The 25,588-nt window shown below is 39.7% G+C and overlaps 2 protein-coding genes across 2 annotated transcripts in view; both read right to left on the reverse strand.

Annotated features, from left to right (window-relative positions):
• Positions 1 to 257: 257 nt before the first annotated feature.
• LOC103710832 (small ribosomal subunit protein eS17-like) lies at positions 258 to 1,001 on the reverse strand. Its single transcript, XM_088715154.2, has one exon. The coding sequence runs from the start codon at positions 902 to 904 to the stop codon at positions 479 to 481; it is 426 nt and encodes a 141-aa protein (XP_088571280.1). The 5' UTR covers positions 905 to 1,001; the 3' UTR covers positions 258 to 478.
• An 8,906-nt stretch (positions 1,002 to 9,907) lies between these two features.
• MAK10 (MAK10 homolog) overlaps positions 9,908 to 25,588 on the reverse strand; it is a 28,521-nt gene continuing 12,840 nt past the window's right edge. Inside the window, 11 exon segments of the mRNA XM_088715155.2 lie at positions 9,908 to 10,457; positions 10,543 to 10,641; positions 10,735 to 10,803; positions 10,878 to 10,996; positions 13,179 to 13,383; positions 13,482 to 13,538; positions 18,068 to 18,166; positions 18,285 to 18,419; positions 18,761 to 18,904; positions 19,072 to 19,344; positions 22,948 to 23,027. Coding sequence (XP_088571281.1) covers positions 10,218 to 10,457; positions 10,543 to 10,641; positions 10,735 to 10,803; positions 10,878 to 10,996; positions 13,179 to 13,383; positions 13,482 to 13,538; positions 18,068 to 18,166; positions 18,285 to 18,419; positions 18,761 to 18,904; positions 19,072 to 19,344; positions 22,948 to 23,027 — 1,520 coding nt within the window. The 3' untranslated portion in view covers positions 9,908 to 10,217.

Consider the following 25,588-nt stretch of genomic DNA (forward strand, 5'->3'; position numbering starts at 1 on the left):
GGGAACCAACCACAAAGAAACCGGCATAGACATACATACAACAATCATAGCGAGTTGAGAGATATACAAGCAATAAAACAATACAACACCCGAACTCCTTATATGAAGAATCCGATAACGAATTTATGTTTACTACCCTTTCAGTTCCGTAGTTTAGGATTTCCCCTAGAATAAGCATGTCACAGATCACCAGTCAACCCATAACAGTAACAATCCAAAAGAAAAACAGAACAAATCGAAACCATTTAGAACAGAAGTTCAAACAAACTAAAAGTAACATTCAAATAACACCAAATCCAACAGAAGTTATTAATCAAAACAGTAATCAAATTACTTATGTCTCCATCATTAATCCAAATATCTAAACCAAGTCCAAAACTTTGAACGACATATAACTATATAGAAGGAAAAGAAAGAAAGACCGAGGCTTTTACTCCTAAACATAAATCTAGATCTAGAAGAAACCCAAACTGGAAATTTAGAGCCTCCTGCCTCCGTACCCGCCAGGGCGGCCGGAGTAGACGGGGATGGCGGGGGCGTCGGCCTGCTTCTCGACGCCGGGGAGGTCGGCCATGCCGAGGGAGGCGAGCATCTCGATGGTCTCCTTGTCGACCTCGATGTGGTCGACCTTGATGGCGGACTCGTCGGGGACGAAGTCCATGCGGCGCTCGCGCTCCTCCTCCTGCAGCTTGAGGGAAATGCCGCGCACAGGGCCGCGCTGGATGCGGCGCATGAGGTGGGTGGAGAAGCCGGCGATCTTGTTCCGGAGACGCTTCGAGGGGATGATGGCCACCTCCTCCAGGATCTTCTTGTTCGTGTGGAAGTCCAGCGTCATCCGTGAGTAGTACCTCTCGATCACCTGCCGAGAGGATTTCTTCACGGTCTTCGTCCGAACGCGACCCATCTCCTCCTCTCGCCTCTCTCTCTCTCTCTCTCTCGCTGGTGGCGGTCGCTAGGGTTAGGGCTTGCTCGGCCGCTCACGGTCGATCTTTATATATCCTTGAATAAATAAAAAAAGATAAAACGGCCGATTTTCTTTTACAACTCGCCGAATTAAACGATCTTTTCCAATTTTTAATATTATTTGACTCAAGTTAATTTTTTTATGTAATGTAACTTTTACGGTTTTTTATATATTCACTTACAAATATCTAAAATTACATTTGTATCCCCACAAACATATATACATATATCTTTATAAATATATGAAATTATACATATCCTCACAAATTCACATGTATATCAAATCCTTATGAATTATATTTTTTGCATATATACCATAATAAAAATAGTATTTTTACACATATGCCCTTGACACAAAGACTTCGGATGATGCAGTGTCTCGATGTGGTGCAGTGCATCCAGGAGCGGCTGGAGGATTAGAGAGTCACTTCACTATCCATGATGGGCTAGCCGACCTTTGTGAGGTTGGTCTTGAGCTTCATGCCAATCTATCTCATGTCCAATATGGGTGTCCCGAGATTTGTGCTGCTGAGGATCGAGCAGATGCTCCAAAAATTCTTGTGGGGCTCATATGGTAGCAAACACGGGATGCACCTACTTGCTAGGGTGGAGTTTGCCAGTCAATTCAGGAGTGAGGGTTGGGTGTCTAGTCTCTGCTCAGGAGGAGAGAGATGTTGGTTGTTAGACATGCTGTGAGGCTGGCTCTTGAGCTCCAGTGCTTGTGGAGTCAAGTGATGAGGGCCAGTACAACCCTAGGACCGCTCGCAAGGCATTCTAGAGTGGACGGAGGAGCTCCTTCATATGGAGGGAGATCCGCAAACATGTTCTCAAAGTTCTGGCCAACACCAAATGGCATATTAGGATGGCCAAAGTGTGGATGTGACAGGGGACCCTTGGATGGATACTCTTGCGCTGAGGCTCTGGCCGACCATGGTCAATGTTGAGGCCGTAGGAGGACTGGAGGTCTATGATATTCTCCACCTCGATAAGACAAGGTGAGACTCTAGCCAGATTGGTCTTTGGAGAGCACCTTGCAGAGAGAGTGCATTTGTTGGCAGTTCCGAGGTGTGATATTCCACACGTAAGGGTCTGGAGTACTTCTTGTAGCCCGAGAGTCATAATAAGGGATATCTATGACCTATACCAGAGTGAGCAGAGTTAGAGTCTGAACTTTGTCTGGATTTGGAGGTTTGGCCTTCACCTGAGAGTTATCTCGTTCCTATGAAAAGTGACCTAGGGATGTCTCCCAACTAGGGCTATCCTGAGCAAACGCGGGTTAAGCATTCCGCATACTTGCCCTCGGTGCGAGGTGGAGGAGTCTGTGAATCACGTCCTATTTTAGTATGATCGAGTTGTGTGGGTGTGGAGACTCTTTCATATTCCTACGAAGGCTATACACCAGTCTGACCCTTTTATCCAGGCACTTAGGAAGTGGTCGGGCATGCCTCAGACCCGGCTGGAGGCCATCAAGGCTGCATATATTGCTTATCACATTTGGCTGGCTAGGAACTTCTGGATATTTGGAAAGAGCAATTCAATGTTGAGGCTCATCCTTGAGGGAGCTCAAGTGCATGCTACGGAGATCACCCATACAAGTTTGTTTGGATGGTCTTTGATAGTTCAGGGCACCTAGGACTCTACTTCTACTCATGTAGTATCTTAGACGGTGTACATCACCTAGGAGCCTCCACCCCTAAGCTTCCTCAAGGTCAACTTTGATGGATGTGTTTTGGATGGTGGCAGGAGGGGGGTGCAAATTTTATGATCAGGGGCTTAGACTCTAGAGTGGTGACAGCCAGAGGGAGTCATATTTTCGACATCTCAATCCCTGGGATAGAGCTAAGGTCAGCTTGCACTAGTTTTTGTCAAGCTCAGTGTGTGCTGAGGGCCAATGCCATCCTGCTTGAGAACGGCTTGGCCATAGTGATTGGTTAGATTCGGGGGTGTCATAGGGAAGCTGAAAGACACCACCCCCTACTTCGGGACATCTAGGGTATGACTAGTGGTGGCATTATCTTCCAGGTGAGGCATGTCTACAGGGAGGCCAATGGAGATGCGGACTGGGTGGCTTCCTTTGTGAAAAATCACTCTGAGTTTTTTGGACTGGTGAGGGGGAGCTATCTCGGGCACTTCGTGACCTACTATATTTTAATATTTTTGAATGTATTTATACTAAAATTGTATGAGTCGCCTAGTGCCGCACAAAAAAAATATTGATAATAATATGCATGTCAAAAAAATAATTATAAAAAATTTACATATTTATGTTATGCACATGCAAAAAAAAATTTAACAATATAGATATGTATAATAGAATTTTAGATATTTATAAAAATATGTACCTGTAAAAAACATCTTTTTTTTTTTGTTTAACTTCGTAGTCATCCAATGAGGAGCCTCTTTGGGCTACGTAGAACATGTACGTCCTATAACTTTCAAATTAAATTGGCGTGATGAGAAAGATTTAGAAACAAATGAAGAAATGAAATAATAAATATTTGAGAAGTAGGGAGTTAGACTTCAGATCATGTAGAGAAGTAGGGATTTAAATGATGTATAGGAATATTTTGGAAAATATTGTGCAACACTTTAAGAGGGATGTGAACTCTTCACGAGTCCCATCACACGAGTAGAAAAAGTTAGCATATTATATGGAGAATATTTTGGAAAAAATATATAATAATTATTATACAGGATTGGTTATGGTGCTTTTTAAAATTTTTATGATATAATTTTTTAAATTTTTGGTTACCATTCATTATAAAATAAATGTTCTTGATTTCTCTTGTAATAGAAAGCACAAGTCAAGTCCTATAATTTAGATAAAAAAATAGGATGATATTTGATACCATGACCTGTAATTTTGGTAATATTCATGGGTCAAATTGCTACCCACCCATCCCCTCTAGCCTCCTCGCCTCTCTCGTGTCCGCCCTCCTCTCCACCGTCTTTGCCCACAAACGACCTTTCTCTTGTCTGCCTCCTTGCCGCCTTCATCCTCCTCCTCACCGCTTCCTCCGGCCATCGATGACCGCTCTCTCGTCTTTTCTCCTCCTCATTGTCATGTACTCCTCCTCCTCGCTACTTCCTCCATGCTCGGCGTGTGTTGCAGGCTATAGCAGTTATGCTTGAGAGTAACTCGACCATGGTTATCAGCTGGATCCAGAGAAACACTGGCAGCGTGTGCGGAGGTCACCTCCTGCTTCGAGATATTCGGACCATGATTAGTGACGCGTAGAGTTCCAGGCCAAGCACGTTTATAGAGGGGCCAATGAGGCCGCGAACTGGGTGGCATTATACATGGCCAATCACTACGGAGGTGTCCTGTGGATCGAAGAGAGGGAGCTGCCTAGCGACTCACTATTGTGGGTCTGGCATTGTTTTGGCTTATGAAAAAGTACTTTATAGAAAGAGCATAGAATACTTTTGTATAGAGAACTTATTAGTAAAACATTTATTTGGTAAACTTAAATTATAAAGTGGTTTTTTTCTGCAAGTATATATTTTAGGTAACACCCAATCGAAAGTATATATTTTCTAACATTGTTCATGAAATGAGGAAGATCTTCATGAAAACTATGAAGCAAATATAAATTAAAAATTATATATATATATATATATATATAATAGGTTTTTTAACGACTTTAATATTTTCAAAAAACCTTTATGAAATCCATCCATAACATTCTCTCAGCCTTGTTTAGATGTGTCTCAGATCTATTTCCAACTAATATTTGTTTCTACCCACAAATCGACAAATAGGTTCCGCTATTCTAATGTCCAGTGAGATTTTGTTCCAGGAGCCGAAGTGGCAACTTGTCTTTGTTGAGTTGCCATACAAGCTTAACATCTAACAGCAAACATCGACCAGTCTGAGACTCGTGATTTCGGGGCAAGGGCATGACATACGGCTTTGAAATCAGACCATACCTTCTCAACAGAATTAGCCTCCTTCAAATGTGAAGCAAAGATCTAATCTTGCAAACCATAAATTATAGGTTACGAAGCTTAAGATGCTGGATGAATCCTATGAATGTGGGGTCCCTATTTGAAACGAAATTTGAGTCAAATGAGATACATGCAGAATTTGTAGCATGTGTTATTGGACTAAAGATCAAGAAATCATTATTGGAAAAAAATTTAGAATTCACAAATCCATAGAAAACTATGGAAGAGGGAACTTCGGGAGCTAATAAAAGTAGCTCCCGAAGTTGGATATTTCAAACATTATTATTTAGACCAAGTTCACCATAGCCACCAATAAATTTATCCTAGCACATGTTTCTTTTACACATAAAACGAAGAAAGAAGAGGAAAAAAGGATTACTATCATACGTGATGCTTTTTAGTTGGACTGATCCACCGTGGACCTGGTCCAACTAATAATTTCTAGGTGGCATAGTCCACTAGTTGGGAAGCAACGCAAATAGGAACAGCATCTAATGAGTGGACGGAGATCCAAAATAAGACTTCAAATTGATTTAAAATTAAAAAGAATTGAACAGATTAGAGAAATATGCTGCCTAATGTGACAAGTATTAAAAGCCAACACTAGTATATTTGAATAAGAGTCTCTCCAAAGTCTCTTATATAAAGTTGGAAATCTGAAATATTATAAGGAATTATAAAATAGAAATAATTTAAGCATAATAATAGTTTGTTTGGATGATTGGTCTGAAAATAAAATAAAAATAATTTAAAAATAATAATGATTTGGGCTGAAATAAATCGGATAAATACAACCAGCAAAATCATAGAATGACAAGTTAGACTAATCTTCTATTCATAAATATCTAAAAATAGCTTTGGAGTGGGCTGACTCACTCTGAAGCTATTCTTGGATATTTAACCTAACTCCATAATCTTACTACTTGTACTAACTCCATAATCTTACTAACCCACAAATCTTATAACAATATCCATACAAGGTCTAAAAATTTTTATATGATCATCCGACAGATCCCCCCCCCCCCCCCCCCCCCGGGAGACACAAGTGGCAGGGGACGATGTTGCCCGAGCACATATTTGGTTCAGAATTACAGTTAGAACATGTAAACCCTGCGGACCGACTGAGACACAAGTCCCGCCTTATCTGATTTTTATGACTCCTAAGAAGTGAGTATTTGGGGGCATTTATCATTTATGATGGTGGGTATGAAGTATTGATTCAAAAAATTAGAAGGAAAACAAAGAAAATAATCAAAATAATTCCAGATCATTTTTACAAAAAAATAAGACACAGAACGGCCATGAGTGTCAAATCAGCTGTCAGAGTATTGATAGCTTACACAACAGTCTCAAAATGTGCAGCTTACACAAAGTGATTGTTCTAAATTCTAATTCAGATACACATACTTCAAAGCAAAAGCAAAAGTAAGACATTATGGTTAAGGACCATATAACTGCCACTTCATTGTTTTTCTTCTTTTAAAGAAAGCCACTCCAAAAGAATAGTCTTGATTAAACATGTAATGTCCGGGCCCACAACCTACTAGGCCCAATAAGAAGTAGGCCCAGTTAGAGGTTTGGGCCCAAATTTTTACTGTGGGCAGTACTATTAGAGGGACAACCGGGAAGAGGTTGTCACCTCATGCTGAGAAGAGAAAGGATAAGGCCACAATTGGCCGACAGGGGAGGGCCACCTCATGCCCCACGTGGCAAGGCCAGACGCAACGGCAGAGCAAGGGGGGGGCAGCTGGAAGCTCCCGGAGCTAAGAGGGCACGGAGGATGGGACCTCACTGAGGGGCCCCCAGCCATGCAAAACCTGGAGCCGCCACCTCAACCCCCTACTGGCAGCCGATTCCGGCGCGCCTGAGACCGGGGGAAGCAGCTGTCAGTCCCGGAGCAAGGAGGAAATTAGGAGAGGATGGGACCTCTCAGAGGAAGCCTCATCCCTCAAACAAATTATATAAGCCTCTGCCGGTAACCAAAAATCACAGACCCCCTAGAACACAGAGAGCCGAAGCCCTGGAGCCGAAGGCGAAGGAGCCCTGAAGCTCCAAGAGGAAGGAGGGACTACCAGGGGGAAGAACTGCCCAACGGTAACCGGCAAAAATCCAGGTAAGAGGCCCCTTTTTAATAAAATTTTAGGGAGTGGAGAAACCCTCTGTGGGGTATTCTCCCCTCTGTTTCAACTATGGGACAGAGAGGAGGAGACCGGCAGAAGGGAGAGGGGTCACGGGCCGGACCCATAGACCTCGGACCGGCCTGAGAACGGCCGCGGCCCAAGGCCAGGCCCGATGACCACTCGGGCCGAGCCGCCTGCAGGGCACCGCAGCCTCGGCTGCGGCTACTCTAGGGCTCGGGGGGCAGCCCCGGACCGCCGGTCAGGTTGAGCCGGCAACCGGCGTGGCCACAAGGCCGCCAGCCCCGGCCGGACCACTGCCTCCTCTTCGGCAAGAGGCGGTGGTGCCGGAGGGAAGGACCAAAGAAAAGAAAAGGAAGAAGGGAAGAAGAAAGAAAGAAAGAAAGAAAGAGAGAGGAGGAAGAGGCCGTAGATCCGGCCGGAGGAGAAGAAGAAGGCCGGAGGACCGGCCGAAATGGCTAGGGTTTCCGATCGGAACCAAGGAGAGAGAGAAAAAGGAGAGGAGGAGGGGACTTGCCCGTGTACGGCCGTGAGCGTCGCCGGTGCGGGCTCGGCCGGGGAAGCCGAGAGCTCGGCCGCGGGCTCGATCGAGGAAGCCGAGAGCTCGGCTGCGGGCGTCGCTAATCGCGGTCCGACCCCCTCCCCGTGAGGAGGAGACCATCGACCTCCCTTCGCCGGAGAGGAGAGGAGAGGAGGAATGGGAGATCGGGATGAAAGGAAGCTTCGGGAAGGAGAAGGAAAAAAAAAAAAAAAAGAAACGGTGAAGAAAAAGAAAGAAAAAGAGAAACAAAAAGAAAAGAAAAGAAAGAAAAAGAGAAGAGAAAAGAAAAGAGTGGGTTAACGGGCCGGAATCGGGTTCGGATCCACATCCGAACCCGCAACCCGTTAAGCCTAAAAATCGAAATGGGTTAAGTAAACCCAATTAAACCGGACCCAATCTAGTTGGGTGAACCCGGATGAGGGATTGAGTGGGATCTGAACCCAATTGAACCTGAACCCGAGCCCAATTTAATTGGGCTAAGTCTGGACGAGCCCAAACTACAAATTGGGTCAAATCCGAACCAAATTAGGCCCAAATTGATTTGGGTCCGAACCCAGTTGAGTGGAGTTAATTCCAGCAGACCCAATTAAACTTGGGATTAAGCCTAATGACCAATTAGAAGGCCAATTAACCCATATGGACCCAATCAAGGCTCCAATATGAACACATTAGACTTGGGCTAAATTTCGGGTAGGATCCAAACAAGTAAAAAGGAAATAATATGCTTATTATAATGTGTTTTTAGGTGACTCAGGATCCGTCACCAGGACGTAAGAAACTTGGGATAACGAATTTGCTGTAAGTAATCTGTCTTAATCCTATCGTAGATCTTGTATTACGTTTTATAAGATGAACCAGTGTTTTTCATACAATTTGAATTGTATGCATGATTAGTGAAGAAAGTAAGTAATCTACCTTAATCTTATCGTAGATCTCGTATTACGTTGTATAAGGTGAACTAGTGTTTTTCATACAATTTGAATTGTATACATGATTTGTGAAGAAAGTAAGTAATCTGTCTTAATCTTATCGTAGATCTTGTATTACGTTTTATAAGATGAACCAGTGTTTTTCATACAATTTGAATTGTATACATGATTTGTGAAGAAAGTAAGTAACCTGTCCAAATCCTGTTATGGATCATGTCATGTTATTAATGTTTCCCAAGCATTTATTTTAAGTATATATGCTTCATGCATGATATGTTACAATGCATAAGTAACTTGCATGATCCCAGAAGCTATGGCTATGTATGCGACATGATGATATTGATATTTTAATCATGCATGTAAGTTTATAAAGTCCTAGCTAGCCCAGAGGCACTATAATGGGCTCAAAGATGCTACTGAGAATGACTGAGCTGCCAGTGGCTGAATAGTAACTGAGCTTGCCCCGCCAGTGGCTGAATAGTAACTGAGCTGCCCCGCCAGTGGCTGAATAGTAACTGAGCCTGCCCCGCCAGTGGCTGAATAGTAACTGAGCTTGCCCCGCCAGTGGCTGAATAGTAACTGAGCTGGCCCCGCCAGTGGTCGAGTCTGACTTCGCAGTAGCATCCGAGAGAAAAAAGACCACGGCATGCCGGGGGCACGGTTTCATATGCATATATTATGAAAATTTTGTGATTTGCACTACTGCTTTGTTTAATTTGCATACATATTATGCCATGATGATTATTAGATAAACATGCATGTCAGCTTCTCAAACCCTGATTTACATGTTTAGCCTACTGGTTGATCCGGTAGGATTATGCAGGATTACTTACTGAGCCGTGTAGCTCACATCTGTTTATGCTTCGTTTTCTTTCAGATCCTCATCAGTGATCGCCATCAGATATGTTTTTATTTTGTTACAGAGCTTCGTATTTTTGGAGAAGCTTATATACTTTTGTACATTTGAATAGCATAGAAGTTCTGTATTTTTGGTTTCAAACTTGAAGGTTGTACTGCAAAACTTTTAATATATATATATAAGTTTGAATCCTTTTGGCTACCTGTTACCCCTGTATGAGGCTGCGTGCTACTGTGGGCGATAGTCGGCAATAGCACGGCCGTGTCACGGATCCGGGTCCGGGGCGTGACAAAACATAATTGAAGGAACTATGTTTATTACCTTAAAAGAAACTGACCAATCAACTTTTCTCTTGTTTCAAATTACAAGCCTTCATCAACTTTGACAAGGGTAGCAAAACTTTGAAGATCACCAGAATACCTGTAAAAGATCTTAATAATAATGCACTTTCTGGCTTCTATTGCCAGCAAGGACGGACCCAATTTATTGTCATTTAACGTGTGGTGTTCTTAAAGCAGCTAGTCAAATATAACTTGAAATCTGAAAAACTCTTGTATTCACAAGTTATGATTAGAATATGAGTACAAAAATAATGATACATGGACTTGGAAGGCTAAACTACTAATACACCAAATAGTAATATCTTAATGAATGTCATAAACAAAAATGTTTTTGAAAAAAAGAAGGGTGGCAGCGAAGGTGCTGCCCTGGATTCGACTAATACTTCATAGAAATGAAATGGCAAAATGTACTCTGAAGAAATGTAATGTTACAACTGATGGCTTGACTTCATTTCTGAGTCTTATTGAGAGTTCAAAATTGGTTCACCAACAAAGCGACTATGATCTTTTGACCACTGCAACTGCAAAGTAGGGATGGTGAGTAAACTCGAGAGAAACCCTAAGTGATGGATCTCGGCCGCCAACTTGGTTGACAACATTCAATGCTATCCGGTTATGCTCTGCAACCTGTTCTAGTTGTCGGACCTCTAGCAACTTGTCTGGTTCACCTGAGAAACTACCCTTAAGAGATGCTAAAATCCTCTGGGCTTCTCTAAAGTAATTGTGCTTTGCTACGTTCTGAAATAGATGTGCATTGGCTAAAATTAGCTATGCAGCAAGAAAGGAAAAATACCAACACCAACACATGCTTTCTAACACTCACAAATAGGCGTGCATGGACTGTTGATTCTTTGAAAAGGTAGTATGAAATGTGCTCGGGAACTTGAGCTTTCTGTAATAGTTCAAAGTGCTGAGAAAACCTCTGGAGAAATAACGAAAGTAAGTATTAGGTGGTTTATGTCTAATTTCCAGTAGTGAAAACTTGTCAGCTGTTGATAGTATCCTAGTTGATTACCTCTTCTTCCCCATTGAAAGGGCTTGTCATTTGGAACACTTTGCAATCATTGCCCAACGCTGCTAGCATCTGTAATGGAAGTAAACCATAACTGTAGTGTTCCTGAGAGCAATTAAATCTGAATTTACATGAGATGAGTTTACCATTGCCAGTCCTTCAGAGATGAATATATAACACTGCAGCAGCAAACAAGAAGATGAAACTACAGCATCTCTTCCTGAATCCTTCGCATGATCCCTTTTCTTCTTTCCTTTTCTTCGGGCTGATCAATAAAAACAAACATCATACTAGAATCTCAATTAAACTAAACCAACAGTTTGATGAAAAACTGCAACCAAATTCCAGTGTGATTTGATAAGTAGCACAATAACACAAAAAATGTTTTCATGCTTCATTTGCTCAAATTTTTGGAGGCAGACTGTTCATTATGCAGTTGCTGGACACTCATTATCTGTATAATCTCTAAGAAGTTCTACTGGAAATACATATATGGTGTTCCATACAAACTTGGAATTGGAGCCTCAAAAGCCTAAACAGATACCCTAATGCTTTTTTTTGCCGAAGTTTTTTATCCCTAGCACTGTTACTAGTCATTTCATGCAAATTACTATGCATTAGATGTGAAATTCAATGGTGTTTTTGAACTCTTCCTTCAAGAGGCAAGATTAACTTTACACAAATAATCTATGTGACAATCCAGATCCCAACAAACATTGCATAATGGCTACCATCACTAATCAGCACAGGCTAAAACCTGCTAAGGTTAAAGACCTCATTAAAGCAATGCTTTATGTTTGACAATTAAAATAGCTGAAGCTTCTACTATATTTGGATGTCAGAAAAGTAAGAAGCATGTTTCCCAAACTAATTGATGACCAATTGGAAACTCAATGTAAAAGAACTAATTTATACATGTTTTCCACATTATTAGGCCATTACCTATTTATTTGTCCCCTTTAGTGTGTTACATATGCATCAGAAATGTTTATGCTTATTGCTTCATAAGATATAACCATTCAAACTTGTATATCAGATAATCAAAAATCCACATCTATTCAAGCTTCGAAGGACTTTCAAATATGGCCTATGCTTATTCTCTTTACTGCATTGTACATCACCAGATTTCCTTCTCATCCATATTAGAATTTACTCGGAGTCTAGCCAAACATGTTTTCACTTTTTGACAGAACCATCCGAAACTCGAGATTATGTATTGATCTGATGGTCAAACAAGATGAACCTCAACACGAAATCTTCTAGACTGCCTAGAATAATGCAGTCATTTTGATTGTTGATTTGAAAGAAAACAGATCTCACATATGCAACAGATGTATGCAGGTCAGATGCAACAGTCAAAGGGTGTGGGAAGGATGAGGAGGGTTTAGTATTATGTTAATTTACAGTTGTGCTAGAAAAATCGGAATCAAGGTTAGCAAGAGGAAGAGTGAAGCAGAGGATGTCAACTATATAAGTAGTGAAAAAAGAGCTATTGTGAGTACCATCATTACTGGGATACTCTGCATGTCAGGTTTTCTGATGTGTTGAACACTTTAGGATGTCTACTCGACACTTCATATTCATACCATCAAATTATGATGCCATCATCATTACATGTCTACTTTTGGCACTTTATATGATGATTTTTTAAATCTGGCATAACCATTAGCAACTATTTTATCAAAATATTATTAACCCAAGGAGCATAAATCTAGCTCATTGTTCATTATATGCATATATACATATTTACATGGAGACATGTCTCCATCTCCGGTTTTACAAGATTCCCATGTCAGATTTTTCTAGCCACTTGGACACTTGACACCCATATCACATGTCCATGTCACTGATTAGTACTTGTACTTAACAAGCACTCATGAAATGATCGACAGTTAAATACATCCAAGTGAGCAACCTTAACTTACACAATATAGATTCTTTTATAGGGTTAGTCATGCCTCTTATCCTCCCTATGCCAAACCACAGTAACATCCTATCATGCCAATGCTTGGCAATGCCATCCTTTACATCAAGGGCCCAACATGCATTTCAGCCATTTACTAGGCTATCTTCACTTTGTATCTTCAAATTTCATGCATATAATGAGTAGGAAGAAATGTAAATGCACGCAATATGGACAAGAATCAAATGATTAAGGAACCAAACATTTGGACTAAGAATAGAAGTTATGTCATCCCAAGGTGACAAAGACTTCGAGGATGAAGCTCAGAAAAGTTAAAAAGGATACTAAACTGTGAGTTTTAGCATCCGTAATTCATAGAAATGTTTATTTTCTAGCAATTTATTGTATTAATCATAAGCTCTAAGCTCTTCGGTAACTTGATCCTGTTGAGGGGCAATAGCAGCCTAGACATGAAAATAGTATGCAAGCTCTAGGAAATCATATGCAACATGGTATCTTTTGCAAATGGAGAAACATTACTCACAGTTATCACTGTTGGCAGCTATCCTCATTTGCATCTTTTCCAAGAGTTTTATAAAGACCACATACATATACCAGTAAACCATGCAGTAATCAATGGGAGAATAAAGTTCAAGCTCAAATCCCAATGTGAGAAACCGAGAAGCAATCCAGTAGGTCTGCTCCTGTGCCCAAATAAGGAGATGATTGGATACTTTCATGCATATATTCTGCACAACAGGTAAATATCTGTTGAAATATGAATAAGCAACAATGCTGATAGAAATAAAGACTCCAAGCATGGAATGTTGTTCAAAACACAAGTTACCTCATCAATAGAGACATTTAACATTTCCCCGAACTCTCTTTTGAAGGCCAGCTCCAACTGTAAAACAGTATCTGTCAAGTCCAAGTTCATCTTTTTTCTGTCTAGATGAAATAAACCATTGCTGTTCATAGCATGAATCTATCAGAGTAACTATGTTAGCAGGGTAACTATGTTAGCAGGCTACTTGAGTTATGTGTCAAAAAAGTATAACTCATTGGCATTTAGAAGACAAGATGCCAACCTATAAAACAAGAAAATGTGCTCAGTATGTACAACAGAAATACTGCAAAATAACCTCACAAGCCAGCAGCAAAGAACAATGTTTTAAGAAAATTTGCCTAGGAGTAAAGCTGAAAATATTATCATTTCATATCAGGGGAAAAAACTTGTCCTGGTATTTTACCAAATCCTGACAAATAAGATAAATTGATATGTACAAAACAAGTCCGAAATAGAGTTGCCAATCACTAAAAACCTAAAGAGATCATTCTATGGATACTGTCAGACCTCCAACAATATAGAAGCTATATCATTATCCTCCATGAATTCTTTTCTAGCCAAATCAAAAAGACCTATGCACAAACAGCAACTGTTATCTCCATGCACTAAACATTTTCAACATGTAGCTAGAAAAGCCAAACATGTAAAGAAAAATGAATTGATCATTAAAGCATGATTGGAAAAATTCACATTTCGGACATAGTTACGGTTACGGAGATTTTTTGAATACAAACCTTGCTCCTTAATGTGTCATTATACTGCAGGAAAATGGACTTGGAGAAAATCACGAGTCCTAATGACGTTGGTGAAAACTCAAGTTGATGGTTTGATGACATATCATGCCAGGGCATTAGTGGTTAATTTGCTAAGCTGATAAAATAGAACACAGAGTTCTGTTGGGAACATATCTGCTAGAATGCAATGATGCAGGTAACGGAACAAGACATAGAATAGGTGATAAAGACATGATACAGGAACTGTAGACCTTACACGGAGAGATTAAACAGAACTTGAATGTGAAATCATTGAAGTAACACATACACGTACAAAAAGAACAGAAATAAAAAGAACAGAAGGAACAAAAATAGCAAACACATCAAATGGCATGTCTTCTTTTCTGCTGCTTTATTCATTTCTACTTCTCTGCTATTAAAAAAAATCAAAATAATATCATTTTTTTTTACAAAATCAATACTTCCACCCACTAATTTTGTCATTTTACCCACATGTTGTGGCTGGACAGTCATATAGGAGAATATTTGTTTTGTAGGGGCAAATCAATTACATCATACTACGGCCAAGATTACAAAATTGGTGATCATAAAAAACATCAAGTCGGAAGTTTAATTCCATAAAAAAAATATAGTTAGATAATGTAGTGCAGGCACATGCAAACATGAATATATACATCCATGCATGTCTGTACGCATTTATACATACATATGTATTTTATATGAGTGTGTGTGTGTGTGTAATAATTTAAGAGGAAATGTGGTTGCAGAAACCATGAAAAGGATAAGTAATCTTGAAAAATAAAGAGAGATGTTTTGGTAGACCATCAAATGAATTAGCTTGAAATTAAGGTAAGCAGAGCAAAAGGTTCAGATCGTGGCCAAGCATATGGCCGTGAACAAGCTGTAGAGAGCTTGGGGTTGTTCAGTCTTGGGTCTCCGATATTGATTGCGTGTTCAAGATCGGCTTGAATTTAAACCAAGCCAAGCTGTATGTCCTCAGGCTTAGCTCATAAGCCACTTAATCAGCTAACTCTCGAACTAAGCCTCAGCCTGGGCCTTATATTTATATTTCCAAGCCAAATACTGTTTAGGCCTGGCTCATCATAACCAAGCGTTTGAAAAAGCTTAAGCTTGGTTTCTTCTCTAGTTGAACAAGCTTTAAATGAGCCACATAATGAGCTAAGTGCAAGGTCACGCACAACTTCGTACATTTGCACCAATACCATAAAATTATCTTAAATGGATGAAAAAGTAGGCTTACTCTTAAAAAGGAGAAAGCATAGCAAAGATCGACAAAGCCTCTTACAGTAATGCGGGAAGCTAGGCTAGTACAGTGATGTTTTGATGAGTGGATTAGTAATTCGATTATGTGCAAACCAAAAGTCTATGAAAACCTGACTTTAATCAAAGATCTGGAGTGGAGTTAACTTGACAGAGGATTAAGAGAAAAGACACCAAAGCAATGTATATAAAGACTAGGCATCAAATCAATGAGGACCCATGAGAAGGCTATAGAAGGATGAGATTAAAAGGCTGTGAGCATTTTAAGAGTTAAGTCTCTGCAAATGCCTAAGTCAATAACTTGTATGTCCAATAAGCCAAATGGTAGATCACCACTTTCATCAGATGCAATTGAAATATTATCATGCACAGGTCAACTAGTAGTGAACTCAAAATGAAAGCATGGAAGGCTTGCAAAGATGGCATATATCAGATGCAGGCACCACTGTATTTAATCAGGAATCAAAGGATAGTAATTAGGAAAATTGACAATATGAATGCAGAGTGGTAATCAAAGAAAAAAAAATCATCCATTAAATTTTCCAAAAAGGGCAAAAGTAACCCATGGAGGGCCAAAAGGTAATCGGAGAAGAGATGGAAAAAAAAGCTCTATAAGAGTCAACTTGTTGCATGGAGGATGAAGTGATAAATCAGATATGCCAAGGTATGAACATTTGATAGGGACTATAGAAGAGCTCCAGAATGAACAAATAAAACTAGTCAACTAAGGAAGAGAACATACACAAAGGAAGGGAATGCTTTAAAAAGATTACAACTGATGGCAAAAGTCGAAACACAAGTTACAAGAGTAATTTCAAAGCAAAAACCAGAAGATGAATCACTGGTTTGCATGGCCAAGAAGAGGTAGCTCAGAGCAGAAGAGGGAAAAGTGCAATGTTTGACTGCTTGGACGGAAGAGGTATAAAAAGGACCCTAAAGCTAAGCTATATATATATTAGGTAGAATGTGCTCTAGATGTGGAGAAATAAACAAAATCCATTTTTCAGACACCACCTGCAGCCACCAAGTATGGCTCAAAATAATTGATTCCTACAGCCAGTACCAGAATTCATAATAGATATGAAAAGAGCATTAAGTTTGTTTGTGTGATTATCATGAAGTAGGCTGGCAAGAAGTGACAAAGATATTTGGCTACTTGGAAAGTCTAGCAATACAACAGCTTAAACAGTTTGAGGTGATCTACACAAATGATTAGATAGCAGACAGTAACTTTCAGATGAAGATACGCTAAGTTTTCGGAGGAAATTTTGTTAGTGATACTCTGTGGTTGTACCACGAAAGTTGCAGAGAAAATGTTTGGAGGAAGGATGAGATAACAAATGGAAAGTGATGACTCAGTGTATATACTTAAGCACTAGACTGTTACTGCTTACAAATAATGCAATTATCAGATATGAAATGTGTATATATGCACCAAGGGCATTAACTCTATAAATTATCAACATCACTAACAATGTGATTTTAAAAGAAGAATTTTTTTTGCCTTATCCAGGAAATTGATCTATGTATCATGTGGATCAATGTAGAATGACTATTTTAAACCTATTGGATAGAGGGAACCGACGAGAAGAGAAAAAGAGGAGGGAAAAGAAAATACCCCCTTTTGTGAGAAGAGAATAGAAGAAAAAGTAATTTTCTCTTGTTTGATTAGATATTTAGGAAGGACAGAAGACAAAACTAAAATACCTCATTTGGATGGTAAGCCAGGAGAGAAGAGAAGAGGAACAGAGAGAAATGATTTCTTTTCCCTTGTACTAAAAATTCTTTTATTTTCTTTTCTCTTCTCTTCTCTCAAGTTCAAAATTCTTTTATTTTCCTTTCTCTTCTCTTCTCTCATTTCCTTTCTTTCTCTTTCTCTTCATCCTTATGTATCCAATCAGGGCCTAAGATCTCATTTTCATAAAACTCATACTCAATAAGACTGCACCTATAAATTCAGGCATCATAGGTGTGTAGTTTGAAAGAATGGATTGGAGTAGCACATAGCAAAATGCTATACTAGTGTCTAAACTTGCATCTTACTGCTAAAAACAACATGTATTATCAATGGTATCAAATATTTTCCATACATTCAGTAGCATGTACATTTATTTGATCAATGGTAATCTCTACCATTAGAGGAATTAAAAACTGACAAAAGCAATTCACGAAATAGGTAATTTTAAGCAAGCACTACTTGGTTTTTTGGCTTCTTTGATATAAAATTTCAGAATTGCAGTGGAGATGCCACTGTGCATTCAATAAGACTTAAACATATCCTTCTTTCAAGACATCAGTTTTAAGAAATGGAACATAATTTCATTTTAAAAAAATCGTGTATTCTGCACAAATAGATATAATAAACATGGCCACGGGCCACCACTAATAGCTGTATTGCAATGACGAACAGAATTGAAAAGAAAAAAATTACACGCAACAAAATGGGATATTATGGCCACAGAAATTAAAGTTAAGAACAAGAAGTCAGAGTCATGGTTATGTCCAAACAATAGAAAATAAGACATATGGATGGGAATACATAGAATTTCTTTTATTTAGCATAGGACTGACCTGTATGGAAATAACACTCCAGTCCTGTAAGATCTTTCCAAGCTTGCGTCGCTGCCATGCAGAGTTTGTACAAAGAATTTTAAGCAAGTTGATCACCAGCTGCAGATTTGTAAATGCATGGAAAACATAATTAAGAAAATGGTAAGATAAATTGTACTTAGAGGAGATGATTTTATCTATGAAACAACAATAAAATCAGCACAAACAAAACCCTGACCTGACCTAGCTGCACAACAAATTCATTTTTCTGAAATTCTTGATCTTTTGCAAGTTCTGGTAATGCTAAAGCCCTAGAGATAACATCATAAAAGAAATCCCGCCCATAGAGCTTCCCATCTTGTACCAATAGAAGCTGTTCACCAGATATTGGGATATTAATGAAGATGAGAAGAAAATAATGAGAAAAAATATGGTGATAATTTTTTAAGTACATTGATAATGACTCCATGCCATAAACAGCATTTTTTTGCTCATAAATAAGCTTGTATAATGCATATAATTTTTACAACATGAGAATCTGACAAGTGAAGCAAAGCAGAGGTCCAGAAGGCCTGCACAAAAATTTCTACATAGCTCACTAATTCATTATACAGCTTGAATGCACACGCATATATCCAGGTACACACATGCACTGCAGAAAATGCACGCACACACATGCATATATCATGCTAAAATTAAGCACTTTAAGCAGACCTGCAGATGAGCTCTTGCAACCAAATCAGGTTGCGATTTTTGGAACTGGACCACAGAACGCAAAGTATCCTCAAGCATTGGATCCAGAGTGAAGGCACATAGGAAAACTAAATCATGCAAAAGCTTCTCAAAATACGCAACTGCCTGGAATATCAAATTGAAATATAGATTACTTAAAATGATTGAATATCAAACAAATTCTCTTTGGCTTGCTAAGTTTCAAAAGCCTAGAATATCGCAAATGAAAGATAGCTGACATACTGACAGAATAATCGACAAGTGCATTGTTTAAGCCAATTTTGGGCACTTACCTTTTTCCAGCTAAGAAGTCGGATTGCACGTGGTGGAGTTGGAGCAGATAGTTTGCTATTTAAACTAACATCAAAACCAACAGGTCGGCAACCTGAGGCAGTAGTGCTATTTTCTATATCTTCTTGAGCAGATCCATATGAAATAGATCTGAGAAATTCCAGAGATTTATATATAGAGGCCAGCTCAGACAAGCATGATGCGACATGTTTTCGAGCCAGCTCCAAACCTCTGCCTTGAGGTTTCCTCAAGCACATGAGAACATGGTAAAAGTGCTGAATTCAATGGAAAATAGTCAGTACATTAGCAAGTAATAGACCAGACAAATAAAATATCAAATGCAGACATTTCGTTGCATTAAGTTTGTATTGCATCTTCTTTTTTCTGTTTGGACAAGCAAAAACATGGAATTCAACAGCAAAACTAATCAACAGATTCAGTCATTAAAGTCGATACAAATAAAATACTGTCCACTCACAAAAGAAAAGAAAATCATCTACTAATAAGTCCAGATGACCATGGTATCTTTATGATCCAAACCCTTACCCATTTGAGGTGGGCCAGTAATGAAGCATAACCAAGGTTCTAAGTACCAAGATATTAATCATCACAGCAGGTGTCTGATATCAAGATGAACCAAGATATCAATTAACTCAGCCAAAATGGAAAGGTGCGGACATGTTGGAAAGAACCTAGATACTCTTAAATTTCTTCCAAAATATTGGAACTGATATATCAATATCTTAGCCAGGTAAATATAAGATTAACCAATGTTATTAGGTATTAACCTCAGTATTTATTTATGAAAATTTCCATTAAGGTAGTACAGGAAAGGTAGAAAAATCTCAGTATGTTCATATCATATCAGCTGATATTTCAGGATATGTTGGGTCATATCAACCAAGACAATAAGGGTTGGAATTATAGACATATTGTACCAGTGAATACCCGATAGAATAGAAAGCAATATCTTGGTTGAAATCTTGGCCATGATAAAAACCTTGAGCATAAGTCGAAAAGGCTTCATAGAATGATTTAGCATATTTTTTAAGATTGATGGTTAATCCAGCTGGTGTTTTGAACAGAGCCACCCTACTGTTCAAAATTTAAGCACATCAACCAAGAAACATCACCCCTATTCCTTCTCCAGGCATACAAAGAGTTTGGAGGAAGAGGGAGATGAAATTGGGCTGCATCCACCCAAAAAGAGTTAAATAAAACACAATGCCACTTGACTTCAGCTAATTTGAGCCAAACTGGAATAACCAGGCTCAAAACCAAACAGGTACAAGGCTGGACCATTGCCTTACCTCCTTAACTTGGGCACCAGGGCTTGCAATACCAGTTATGATACCCATGCTGGTACCATGTTAGTACAAGTGTCGGTATGGGTCAGTTCAGCGTACCAACACTCGGTGCTTCCCCCTACCAAGTATTGTTTTGGTACCAATATGGTATGCTATGCCTGGTACAAGGTAGTATGCACCAGTATGTCAAACCTTGTTGGGCACATTCTCTTTTTCTACATATGACTAGCTTGATTTAATTCAACCCAAAATATAAGCTACATCACAAAATATACAGCACAGAGGTCTGCGACTATATGTTTGATGCAATAAGTTCATTAGTGCTTCAGGAAAACAAATAGATATTTGAGACAACCTATTGTAGTATAGTAAGCAACTTGGCAAAGGGCAAATTTATCCTTTTTATTCATCAAAGGTCACACTTAGGCATGTCTTGAAGACTATCATGCTAAGCGAGTGCAAATATAGGGCTGCAAAAGGATCGGATTGACCGGCTTCCAATCTGGAAGCTATCCAAGTCCAACCTAACTAAAGTTATTTGGATTAGGCTCGGATACAAAAACTTAATCCATTTTGAGTGCAGACTGGATTTGGATAACAAAATTCTTAATCGGAAACCAAACCAACCCGAACCAATCCCAAACTAGCATATATTTCAGATTCCTCCTTGAATATAAGAAATTAGTATTCAACTTTCAGCACAGTTTGCCAACAATTAGTGCAGTTAATTATAACTATATATGGTCATCAATCAAATCTTACATAGAATATGTTTGGTAATGTCTCCACATTGCATATTATTATTTTACTACATAATATGATATAATTAAGTAATCAATTTGTATATGTTTATGATGATCTATATCAAGATTTTTGTTGACCTGAAAATCCAATGGGCCAAGGTTTGTCGTTTCGGTACCCGGACCCTGTACAATGTGTCGGTATGTTATGGGCCTTTTCGGTATACCAGGTGTCGGTACGCCACTCGTACCAGATACCAATACCGACCCAGTATGGTACAATGCGCCCTGTACCGCCCAGTTCGGGTGGTATGGCACACTATGCAATGGACTGATGAAATTAATATTACCCGATCCAATCCAACCTAAATGAAAATGGATTAGGTTCGAGTTCAATTTTTTGACTTGATTCAGATATGGATTGGATTTGGATTGTGCCTATCCCAATCCAACCCAACCAGCTTGTACCCTGTGCAAATATGACAACTATAGGACTGGTCTTAACCCTCTGCATTCTTGATGCCAAATTGATCAGATAAGCAAGCACTTTAACAACATTAGCTTGTAAATTTTTTTAATGATCAAATTAGCATAATTTAGCAATGAGTGGAAAATGTCTTTTCACTCACATACTCTAGAAAATCTTTTCACAAAACTAACAAACTTTCCTAGCTCAATTCTATGCTATAATTTTTCAATGACTTCTGACAATTGCTCCATATGGTGAAAAAGTTGGTCATCTGGTCGTCATTAAAACCTTTTGGGAGAGTTAATATAGCAACCAATTGGCCCTATTCTACTATATATACATAATAGCATACTTGTTCGGTGTGATGCGCACAAATGTATTCGTTTATTATTGTATAAATTTGTAAATGGAATGTGTTGTGTATTTCTTCTGTATGCGCCAAATCGCCAGTGTGCTCTATATGTGTATGCAGACCTTATAAGTTCTATAGAAAAATAAATGGTGGACAATCTAAATTTACTTAATAGAGAATCGAAGCCATTTATGATCATATACAAAATCTAAAATACTAAAATCATAAATCTATTGTTTTGGATATTTATTATTAATGCATCGAGTAATACAAGTTCATTTTCGGAGGTTATGTCTACAAGCTATTAGGGGCCACATTCGCTATAGGTATGTTTTGTATCAGCTAAAGTTGTAATAGCACAAACGGTCAACCCTGAGTTAAATATAGAGTGGCACCAACAATGAATGACCATGAAATTTGACTTCCTAAAACCGTTTAAAGATACAGTTGGTCAGACATTATTTGTATACACATGTCTGTATGTAATTAAACATTCATATGCCTGGAAATTAGCCATGTCAGACACCTGCATTCATGTCAACAGTCTACTTTGACATGGATGTGAAGGCAAAACCCACAAACATGGGAGCTGTGTCGGAGTTTCTTTGAGGCTCATGGTCTACAGTTGTTAGCAATCTATTCTTCAAAATATACATCCAGGTGCTTGGTATTGCTAACTATTTAAATTATACCACAATATTCTACAGGTTTGCCAACTATTTAAATTATACCACAATATTCTAAAGGGGACTAGTCCATGCATATGACAGAAATAAAAGAAGATGTGTCATACATGAAATCAATACTCCAGTGCAATATATATTCCTAACTGAAACTTGCTAACAAGATAATTAGTAAACAAACCCAAAAGTAATAGCTAATGAAGCAACCGTCAACACCACTTTTTCCACAAAACACAGATTTTTTTAACATCAAACAAGTAGTTGACTTCTACACCAGATTAGATCAAGTCAATTCAATAACATAAATCAGGAAACATGGGGCAAGACCTTACGAAAACGTAAGCGGCACAGAAGAGCTCTGCAGTAACCCTCTTCCAAATCAGGATTGGTCTGTAGAGACTCCAAATCTGCAATCACAAAATTTTTTATAATCATATTGCATCTCCAAACATGCATGGCTGCAAATTTCCCCTACAAATGATATAATAATCAAACAAAAAAAGATATCTGAACATTTTTAAGTGAATGCAAACTTTATCCAAGACAAAGGTTATACTCCGCTATTTTTGCTCTCAATTGTTCTTCATGTTTTACTTATCTTTCCTCTTTCCTTATCTGAATCTAAAATTGGATTATGGTTTCCTCAAAGAGTCAAAGGGCCTTTTATATCCACTACGATTACCACGTCATACATGTATGCCACTATGAATTAAATCATCCAACAACTGTTGTGATTGGCGCACTATTTGTATCTCTATAGGGCTATTCATAGGCTTCAAAAAGTGAAGTCTAAGAATTTTGATAGAGCATATGAAAATCTGCACTAAGTTTAATATAGACAAGAATAGGATAGAGATAAAATCATAAAATAACTAACAACTATATGTATCAAAAATGGCACTTGCATGAGAATCAATGATGAATGTTCAATCATTAACATCACTTTGCCTAATTTACTGTCATCATAAGCACATGGACTTTATAATTCCAGTAACCAATAAGAGGTGCCTTAGAGGTTGTTTAGTTGTTGGTTTTACTAAAAACCAGTGTCTGCTATGCTGGTACTGGGCCCCGGACCAGTCGCCCGGTGGCATGGGTCGGTACAGACCCGCATCGTGCCGTGTCGGGTCTGTACCGACACAGTAGAAGAGGTGGGAAAGAGGGAGAATAGGAGAAAGAAAAAGAGAGAGAAGGGGGAGGCAGGCGGAGAGCCAGCGGAGGGCCGAGGAGCTGCCACGCAGAGGAGACGATGCCGGGGAGCTGCCGCGGAGCCGAGGAGCTACCGCGCGAAGGAGGCAGAAGCTAGGGAGCTGCCGCAGAGGCGGAGCCCCTCCTCCACGATTCTCCAGCCTCCGCCTCCTCCGCACGGCGGCTCTCCGGCCTCCACCAGCAGGCCTCCACCTTCCTCTCTCTTCCTTTCTCTCCCTCTTCCTCTCCCTCTCCCTCTCCCTCCCCCACTCTCTCTCTTTTCCTCTTTTTTCTTCTTCTCCCCCTCCGTCGCCGATCTCGTTTTCGTTGTCGGAAGCTTGCTGGTCCGCCACCGGTACGGCTCGGAACGCCCCGAACACATTTCCGCCGACCATGCTAAAAACTATTCTCATAAAAGCCAACTTTTCTAAAAAGAAGTCTTTACATATGTGTAGCTACTATTTGTTTTATTTAGTTTAAAGTTTGGAGGGAGAGGGTTCTAGGCAAGCTATGCGGAACCGTCCCGAACTGCCCGGTTCAGGGCATCTTGGGCCGTACCAGCGGTGGACCGGGACGATTCCGCCATTAAAATCAAGATGCCTCTCACCGTCGCCGAAGAGGGAGAAGGAGAAGAAAAAAGAGGGAAAGAGAGAGAGAGAGCGAGGAAGGGAGGGAGAGGGAGAGGAAGGAAGAGAGGTCGGCCAGCCAGGGAGCCTCCGCGCAGATGAGGCGGAGGCCGGGGAGGCGCGGAGGCAGGGCTCCACTTCCGATCCCCTATTTAGTTCGAAACAGGGGTCCGAAGGGGGCCCCTTTTATTTTTGCCTTAAAGTCGGCACTGGGTTTGCCCACTTCAACTTAAAAAAGGCAAAAATAAAAGGGGACCTCTCCGGGCCCTTGCTTCGAACGAAATAGGGAACCGGAGGCCGAGCCCCGTCTTCGCGTCTCCCTAGCCTTCTCCTCCTCCGTGCGAGGCTCCCCAGCCTCCTCCGCACGGAGGCTCCCCGACCTCTGTCGGCCGGCCCTAGCTGGCCTCTCTTCCTTCCTCTTCCTCTACCTCTCTCTGCCGCTCTCTCTCTCTTTTCCTCTCTTGTTCTCCCTCTTGCCCGTCTCTTCTACGATGTCGGTACGGGCCCGGCACGGCGCGGGCCCGTACTGACTCATCCCGTCGGGCAACCGGTATGGTGCCCGGCACCGATTCCTCCATCCTTGGTTCTGGGGGTTAAAAATTTAACAGAAAAAACAAAACTAGATGCCTAAAGCATATATTCAAAAAGGTCCATGACAAAAGTTGCATTTTAATAAGTCATATGGATAGGCCTTTAGTTTTTTGGTGTTGTCTAATTTTTTAATAATTTTAGTTTATACAGAAAAGGATAGGTTTACTCAGAAACAATTGATGGCATTATCATTTATTTAAGAAAAAACAGGGACACGGCGCATTTTCATTAAGAAAAATAAAAAAAAAAATGATACAACCTGCAAAGCAAGAAGATAAGAGAAAGAAATTGATAATATTGCTGATTATGAGCAGTAATTAGTACATTCACGAATCTTTGGCACAGACAAATATATTTAGCAAAACTATCCTACAACCACAATCTATGAAAAATATAATTAACATTCTCGGCAAAATGGAGAAAGCCAAAGGGATAAAGATCTCAAGCCACAGATTTAATAATTGATTCATTTGAATAACAATCTAATACTCAACAAGGCGGGGATAGATTACAATCAATAAGATGCAAATAAGACAATAGATAATCAAAGTGTAAGCTTAAAA

The sequence above is a fragment of the Phoenix dactylifera genome, chromosome 2, assembly GCF_051530095.1.
Source record: "Phoenix dactylifera cultivar Ajwa chromosome 2, Ajwa_hap1_PhDact_Kaust_v1.1, whole genome shotgun sequence".
Lineage (NCBI taxonomy): Eukaryota > Viridiplantae > Streptophyta > Magnoliopsida > Arecales > Arecaceae > Phoenix > Phoenix dactylifera.

Coding starts and splice junctions, on each gene's coding strand:
- LOC103710832 (XM_088715154.2), bottom strand. CDS start 904: ATGGGTCGCGTTCGGACGAAGACCGTGAAGAAATCCTCTCGGCAGGTG.